Source organism: Equus asinus, chromosome 17, assembly GCF_041296235.1.
Source record: "Equus asinus isolate D_3611 breed Donkey chromosome 17, EquAss-T2T_v2, whole genome shotgun sequence".
NCBI lineage: Eukaryota > Metazoa > Chordata > Mammalia > Perissodactyla > Equidae > Equus > Equus asinus.
Window position 1 is genome coordinate 39,244,984 of NC_091806.1, and position 8,947 is coordinate 39,253,930.

The following is an 8,947-nucleotide window of genomic DNA, read 5'->3' on the forward strand; positions in this document are numbered from 1 at the left end:
AGAAAGCAATCAAGCTCTACCTAAATCCAAGGACCCTCACTGTGGAGCTGGGTTTGCGGATGCAGACTTAGCAGAAGCTGGTCTCCAAAGTCTCTCAAATTTACCGAGCAGACAGGACACTCTCGTCAAGAAGCAAAAAGCTCCTACCACTGCTGCTAGCAAGCTTGCCTCCATCCAGGGAACCCAGTTTGCTAGAAGAGCACAGCATCTGGAGTCAGGCACGCCAGCCATCCAGTAGTTATGTGACCTTGGACAAGTTATTTAATCGTTCTCAGCCCTAAGTCTCCTCACTTCTGAAATGGCCAAGGACCCGTCTAACAGGTGCTCGTGTGACTACAGATAATGCACACAAACCACCTGACAGACCAGGACAGGCACTCAGTAAAAGGCAGTTATCCCTGCATCACTGGGGTAGTGGGGGCTCCTCAAAGCTACCTGCAGTGCACACTCCCCTCTGGATGAGCAAGCCTAGGAGGACACAGTTTCATGGACATACCAACCACTCATTTCCAGGATGACCCCCTTACCTGTCCCTGCCCTTGCCTCTCCAGGTCCACCACACACATGTCCACAATGGGTCCTAAATTGGTAAAGGTTTCCATGGCCACTACATAGGAGCCTTGTTCATTGCTGTCAACATTGAGCTAAGAAGAGAACCAATGTTAGTCCTGGAAGGCTCCTAACAGACCCACCCTAAAGAGGTGGTTATCATCCAAAAGAAACTCCCAATCCTACTAGATCTGCTCTTCTTATGCTCCACTGGATGCTTCTAGAAGGGGACTGTTGACTAAAGAACATGGTTGTCCTACTGGAGATCCACAAACCAGCCCGGGATTTCTAATCTAGAGTCTCATGGACGGATTTCAGAGAAGCAGTTTGGAAATTAATGTAGAACGTTTACATGCATTTTTTGCAGAGAAGGTCTAAAATGTTCATACTCTAGAAGGGATCCTGCATATTAGACTACGACCTATTTGAAGGTAGGAGCTGCATCTTGTTCATCACTGTACCCACAATGCCTAGCATCTTGCTGGCACATTTGCTGACAAAACCTTTAGGACAAAAAGCTGGTCAGCATAGAATGCTAAATCAACCTACTAGAAAGCTAGACAGTAAGAACATGGATGAACTGAAGAAATTTCTGAGCAGCATTAAACAGGAAAAACTTGAAGAAGCAGTGAAGACAGAGAAAAATCTAAAAAGAAGAAAATGTCTCCTCACCTTCACAAGCTGGGAGTCACCAAGGCGAGACCCGACAAACACAACACCATTATCGAGGTACGTCAAGCACTCAGCAATAGAGGTCTAGAAGTCAAGGGCATGAAAGACATCAGAATGGACTCCACGTGGGATCCAGACACTGTCTTACCACTTCTCAGACATCTGCTGAGAAAACTCACAACTGCGGCCATGACTTCCAAAACAATTCTCCACTTGAAATCCCCAGGTCACACTCAACAAATGTTCTTAAATCTCTGAAGTCTGTGACTCTCCATTTATCACATCCCTACAGGCAGGAAAAGCTACACTTTATCTTGCAGGTGCCTGCTCCAAATGATCATTTTAATCCCAACAGCTCCAGTCGGCTCCAAATAATTAGAAACCTCTAAAATTTGCTGCATAATTTTTTTTTAAAGACTGGCGTCTGAGTAAACATCTGTTGCCAATCTTCTTTTTTTTCTTCCTCTCCCCAAAGCTCCAGTACATAGCTGTATATTCTAGCTGTGAGTGCCTCTAGTTGTGCTGTCTGGGATGCCACCTCAGCATGGCCTGATGAGTGGTGCCATGTCCGTGCCCAGGATCCGAACCAGCGAAACCCTGGGCCGCCGAAGCAGAGTGAGAGAACTTAACCACTCGGTCATGGGGCCAGCCCCTACTGCATAATTCTTAACACGACTTTTTTGGGAACCTCCTCCCAGAACTGAGTATCAGCATAACTCTTTAATTCTAGACTATATCCTTTTTGTTTCTCTTTCTTTTTATGCTTGAGGCAGTGCCCACCTGCCTGTGAGATTCTCCAACATCTACTCACTCAAAAACCAACGCCCACAGCAGGACTGACCATTTGTTGCTGGGTGTTAAGTAACATAATTCCCAGTCACAGTGTGGGACCACACATCTGGGGTCACTAGGCCCCTAAGAGAACACAGCAGAGTAGGGGCAAGTCCTACCTCTCCAAGGAGTTCCACACGCAGGTCCTTGAGGGTGACGGTGCCATCCATCTGTTCCTCCTTCTCCAAAAGCAGCATGAAGAGCCGTCCTTCCATGTCTCCCAGGAGATAGCGGGAACCATTGGGGTCCACGCGATTGTGACACACAATCGTGCTTTGCTGCCAAGAGGAAGGACACAGTCATTCGAGATTAAGTGTCTTTCACAACCAAGGAGCAAACCCTAGCTGACCACTCCCTTTACCAAATGCTGCCATTTCACAAGCAAGGAACTCACTCAAACAACAATACATGTATGGTTGAAAACGGGAACATTTTTATTTTGGAAACAACTTTCTGAGGAGCTCAATATACCTCAAATGTTTATTCACATATTATTCTACTGGAAAACAGAAATACATAGAATAGCAGGCAGCTGTAAGTATTCACTGGACTATGAACGTTACCACAGATTTTGTTACTTATCCTCACTACCCTAATTACCTCCCACTACTAATGCTACCACGGATTTTGTTATTTATCCTTAAAAAGAAAATAAAATAAAGCTTTTAAAATGTAATTTTTAAGACTTGAAATTTTAATGCTTAGAATTTTTATGACTAATTATTTTAAGTCTATATAATTTTTCGCTAGTTTATGTGACTTGAACCCTAAAACATTACATTCAAAAGAATTTACAAATTTTTCCCTTCTTAAAGTCGCCCCTGTCAATGCAAAGGGTAAACCTATTTTGATTATTTCTCTTAGTTGGCAAGCAAGCTCTCCTGTAAGCAAAACCAGGCCAATCTCTCTTCTACTCCCAATGATCACACATCATCTTACATATATAGTGAATAATGTGACAGACATCTGCAAATCTCCTTTTCACAAATGAGGAGAAAGGGGGGAGCAGGGAAAGCACAAGGGAAGAAAAAAGGAAAAGAATGCTGCTCACCTTGATGATAGGAGGGGCAATCGCCAGGTATTTGTCACCGTTGTGGTAGGTGATTGACTCCTGTCCAATGATGATGGCGCCTCCAAAGGGCTCTGGGACTGCAGGAGAAAGAGCAGCAGCAGAACAGTCAGCACTCTGGACCTGCCAAACCCTGAGGCAGCAAAGGCACTGATCCAGGTAACTCTGAGGCAAACTTTAAGATAATCACTATTTTTAAAAAGACATCAAAGTCCAGGGAACATGATAGCCTTTTTCTGAGAATGTCGTCTCAGAAATTTTATCTAGCTATTGTCTAACCCTGTAATATTTTTATGGTCACTCTTGGTATTTCTGAGTTCCTAGGGGTGGGGAGTCTTTGCAGCGTTCTTCCACACGCATTCTTTCAATTTTCTCTCTCAACTTCTAATCCTTTCTAACTAAAACTTTTACTTTTTTCCTTGTTCCTTAGCTTAATTTCCCCCATCATCAGGGCCAGCATTTAGAAGGGCCAATTTGCATTTAAGAGTTTTAAAACTTCTCTAGAAGGTGAGCCACACACCACAGTGTTGAGGGAAAAACAGAGGCCAAGGAGCAGAGGCCTGGATTCCAGCCCAGGCTCTGTCAATAAGGTACAGGCATGGGCAAGTCCCTCAGGCCCCGCATTCTCTTCGAGGGAATACAGGCATCAGATTAGATAAGCTCTATCGGTCCCTTTCAGTTTTCAAATGTTATGCCCAACAATAAAATAATGAGGCTAATTTCCATAAGCCATTCTGCAAATCACTCTCAGGGGGTAACCTTGTAGTTAACCCCTTTACCCCAAATAGACGAAAGCTATACTTTTTGGGGGGAATAAAAAACAGACAATCCCAAAGACAGAAATGGAAAAAGCAAAAGAAAGTACATTTGGAGAGAGGGGACATGAGGGAGTACTGAACAATGCACATGGAGCACCTGGACTCTGAAATGAGGGGGCAGACAAGGTGAAGAAAGAACAGCAGGGAACTGGCCCAGACCTGACCCCCAACCAACCTGCGATCACCATGGAAGCTTCAGCTTCTACGTTTTCCTGTTTCCAAGGGCCCTTATTGAATTCCTTCTCTCGGAGAGACACCTCGTAGGTTTTTACGTGCCGCCCCTGAGGGTCCTAGGTGCGGAAAGGTGGAATGATTAGCCCTTAGGAAGGGTGAACCTTGGGCTGGAGAGGGGCCCTGAAATAAACAGGCCGCCATCACCCAGCATCTGACAGGCTGTCACGTCGGCCTTCCCACCCTCACCCATCAGTATGCTCACAGCCCCCAGCTGAGCCTGTGATTGGGCAGACTGCACCAAGGCCTACTGTTTCTAACAATCCAACAAACCAAGAAAGGTTTAAGAATTAGAAAAACAAATCTGTCACACTGTACTGCCACTATAAGAGACACAATCTACATATGTATACTTGTGTCTGTGTGTGTGTGTATATACATATATGGAATGTATATTCAATATTCCCTGGCCTCAAGGAACTTACAAAATAGCTAAAGAGAAGAAACAAACACATTGAGAAGCTAAATATATCTAAGATAGTTAAAAAGTTTGTTTGATAGAACTGTTAAAAGCATTCTGATAGCCTTTCCGGATGGCAGACAACAGAACGTATTGCTCCTCTAGGGATTGGCCTGATGGCGCAGCAGTTATGTGTGCACATTCTGCTTTGGCAGCCCGGGGTTCGCCGGTTCGGATCCCGGGTGCAGACATGGCACTGCTTGGCACGCCATGCTGTGGTAGGCGTCCCACATATAAAGTAGAGGAGGATGGGCACAGATGTTAGCTCAGGGCCAGTCTTCCTCAGCAAAAAGAGGAGGATTGGCGGCAGATGTTAGCTCAGGACTAATCTTCCTAAAAAAAAAAAAAGAACATATTGCTCCTCTAAAGTTAGTTAAAACCTCCAGTCCTGCCACTGTCAACATCATCTTCCCCTCCTCTTCCTGAATCATGACTCACATCAGCCCTGGAGCTGTCACAGTCACCTTGAAGAGACTAACAGAGCACGGGTAGGGAGAAGGCTACATTCGGCCAGTGGAGGATGACCTCAACAAAGGCCATACCAGAGCCTAAGAACTTATGGAAGGAATTCAACAACATGTTTTCAGGGCAGGCACCATATCTTAATCACTGTCACAGATCCTGAAGCACTTACCATGACGACCTTTCACGTGGTAAATATTTGTCAAACTGAATGTTTAGCACAAAACAAGACATAAGGTAACTTTTAGTTGAGGAAAAGATTTCCCCATCAATGATTACAGTAAGACTCAACTTCACAAAAAGGTTCGAGTTGGGTTTGGATTTGGGGTCAGAGACAAGCATTCAGAAATGAAGATTGTTCACAACTGGCCACCCTGAGGCTGGAAACAGACAGGGTCAGGCGTGAATAACCAACATGAATGTTTTAATGACCTGATCTTTACAAAACTGAAGCAGGGAGGGAAATCCTAACTTTATATTTCAGCTCTGATAGTTAATGTCCTGGAAACAAGATCAAACAAAACCTCCTCAAGTAGTTTCAACCTTATTCAATTGAACTTTATTTCAACTCACCTCACATCTATAGCACTTATGCTGACACTAAGAAATATACAAAAATGCATCAGTATTTCCAATACTTAACACAGCTACCAAAGCGTTTATGTGCCACACACAGTACATGGACTTGGACTATGTTTCCTTCCGTCATTTATTCAACCACAGGCAAGTGAAATGACCTCATGCTATATGGCCCTTTGTTAAAAGGCTGAGATTTTACCAAGACACGGGTATGTTAGCCTGGTGTTCTGCACCCTGCCCCCCTTAACAGATCTGGCCCAGAGAACAGCTGCCCAGGATCAGCTCTGCTGAAGTTTTAGGCACAGACTAAAATAGAAGTCAGGAGCCAGCAAGTCACCAGAAAGTGAGCACTGGACAAAACATAAACCTCTTCTTAGAAGACAGAGATAAGACATCACGAAAACATTTTCTCTTTGCTTGTAAAAGCAATGTCCAGATCATTTCTCTATAGCTAAGTTTTAATAATCCCCTAGCCTGCCAGTAAGAGACTAAGACAAAGTATAAACTGGGTCACCCTATGAAATCTCCAAGGCCCACAACCAGAGTGTAATCTCAGGATTAAAACCTCCACAAACCCCAGAGAGCTTCCTGCCTCCACAATAAGTACTACTGCACTCAAGACACAACCAAAATCTGACCCATATTAATTAGATCGTTCAAAACATTTCAGGACAAATACATTAAACACTTCTGCCTACCCTACGACAAAATCCAGACATTCTGATTAGCAAAAATCGACTCCTACTATGCCAAACCACACAGCTTCTCCCTCTCTCCTCCTGCTCTAGTACCTGGTAGACAAAGCAGATGGTAGGTGCTTGGCAACCATATAGAAACTTGACGTCGATGACATGCAACTCCTCCAGGCGGATGTTAAAGGCCTTGAGCTCTTTATTGTCCCGGTCTAGGGGAATAACCTTGAAAAGGCCATCATAGAGTCGCAGGCCAATCATCCGGCACTCAGGGTCAATGATACCAATAATGCCAGTCTCTGAAGGGCGGCCGATACGGTCCTGAGAAGCAAAACGGGGGTTAGGAAAGAACCTCCACACCCAGAGTAACAGAGGACACCGGGCACCCCTTTACCAGGAAGATTTTAGGGGTGGTAGTTAAAACTAGTTGGCATCTACTTAACATACCAGGGAGCCCAAATATCAGCGCATGCCTTTTTGCAAACACTAAGTCTCAGTGAATTATTACCCTGTCCCTGGGACTCTGAGTAAACTACAGAAGTCCTTTCTTCATAAAAGCTCAAAGCCATAGTGTTTTCTCCTTGTTTCTCTGATCCTATAAAGAGCTGCCCCCCGCACTTTGATTTTCTTCATCGAATCATGTCAGCTCTACCTGGAAAACTGTCATCAGCCTGAAGCAGCGACCTCACCTGGACATTGCCATGGGCTCGCGTTATGATGTCAATGCTCTCACCACTCTGCTTATACTCCAGGATGCAGGCATTGTACTTAGCTGTCAGGATAAACAGGAGGTCTTTGCTCTCCCCCTGGAAACCAATATTAGGCTTTCAGAACACATTCTTTTAAAACAAGAATACCTGCCCAGTCTTTAAACATTGTTCTTTAAGCATGCTCAATTCTTTAAGAACTTTCTTTTCTCCCTGAAGAGAAAATCCAGGGTGAGGGTGAAACACACATTAGGTACACACACGCCCTCAGGGTATGTACTAAAGGCCAGAACTGAAGCTGGTAAACACCAGTCCTCACTTTCTCAATCTCCATCTCTCTGCTCTGCATACTATGTCCTCATCTATTTCCATCTCAAGCTAATCTCAATCATTCCATTCATATTCTGAAAGATGAATGTAATGCCTTCTCTAATCCTCTCCAAGTATTTGGAGAAAGAGAGAAAAAAATGTGAACGACAATGGAAGTTAAAATAGATCGACAAAGTCTTAGTTACTTATTAGCACAGACCCCAAAAAGTACTTTGTTCGAAGGGTTATAATTAAAATTTGGAACCCAATGCTTTCTTGTCAGATTCTGTTAAGATATAATGAGACAATGTAGTGGCTTTCTGGATGATAACACTTGAACTACAGTAATGATGATGATAATAATATGACAATTGTTAACATAACAGTGAATGCTTGCTATATAACAGGTTCTGTGTTATTAAATCATTTAGTCTTCACAATGACCCAGGGGATTGGGTTATACCGGGTTATTGGGTTATTACTGGTATCCCCATTTTGCAGATGGGAAATAAGGCTCTGAAAGGTTAGGAATGAGGCCAGGACTGCCCTACTCTAGGACCTACTCTCTGAATCCCTATGATGACCCACATTTCAAACTGCTTTAATTTCCCCTTCTAAAGAAGTCACCTTGATCAATTTTCCCATAATTTACCTCTCTTTCTATTTCCAGGAAGCTTGTTCAAGAAAAATAAAAATTGAAACCTGCCATTCAAAAGAAGAAGAGTTTCTCTCCTAAGCCTTATTCCACCGATCCCAAAACAACGCAAAATCATCAACAACCGTTCTTGTCACCGGGCCCAACCCTGAGCACTTACTTACCTTGGGCCGGAAAAGCTCCATGACAGCAATCTTCCCATACATGCCCACCTCTTTGACGGGCCGAAGCCCCTCGGCTGTGACCACATAGATCTCTAACCTCGTGTTTTTGGCAATCAACAGGTTCAGGTCTTCAGCTGAAGTAAAGTGTCCTGAAAGAACACATCCTCTCACTTCTGAAGCCAGAGCAGCATCTAAATAACCCAGTCACGTCTACATAACAGCTGCAGAATTCTCATCTACTCTACATACTTCCCCGGTTCCCTCCACTCACTCCCTTCTTGCCAAACCCAGCGCATCAGTCTTGCTTCATCCACTCAAGAAAGCTACTTCCCTCATCAGACTAACAAAACTGGACTGGGCCTAAGAGCAGCACGTCCTTCAACTGACAATGACTGTGAAAACCCTTCAGATGGCTCTGCGCCCTCAAATTTTACTTTTTCTATTGCAGTGGTAGACTTAACCTCCGATTAAGAGGTGCTGGAGAAAGCATTCATCTCTATTCCGCCCTTATCTAAATTCTCACAAAATCTTCACCAAACAGACGGGCTCAAAAGAAGAAAATTCTCCGAGCTTTGCACTAAAACAGTTTCATCCACACCTCTTGCCCTCCCAGCAGTCTACCAATAACCCCGCGGTCGGTCCACACTCTTTCACCGCCTCCAACTCTCCAGAACAACAGAGTTTCGTTTAGGAATCGTGATTAGGATTTATGTAAACACACAAGTTTCAGGTCTTCACATTCTGCTGAG

The 8,947-nt window shown here is 44.1% G+C and overlaps 1 protein-coding gene across 1 annotated transcript in view; it reads right to left on the reverse strand.

Annotated features, from left to right (window-relative positions):
• DDB1 (damage specific DNA binding protein 1) overlaps positions 1-8,947 on the reverse strand; it is a 29,013-nt gene that overhangs the window by 19,176 nt on the left and 890 nt on the right. The window contains exons 2-9 of the mRNA XM_014866906.3: positions 8,199-8,347; positions 7,053-7,169; positions 6,463-6,684; positions 4,115-4,229; positions 3,104-3,201; positions 2,172-2,330; positions 1,222-1,305; positions 528-644 (exon numbers count right to left, since the gene is read on the reverse strand). Coding sequence (XP_014722392.1) covers positions 528-644; positions 1,222-1,305; positions 2,172-2,330; positions 3,104-3,201; positions 4,115-4,229; positions 6,463-6,684; positions 7,053-7,169; positions 8,199-8,347 — 1,061 coding nt within the window. The remainder of the gene's footprint in view (positions 1-527; positions 645-1,221; positions 1,306-2,171; positions 2,331-3,103; positions 3,202-4,114; positions 4,230-6,462; positions 6,685-7,052; positions 7,170-8,198; positions 8,348-8,947) is intronic.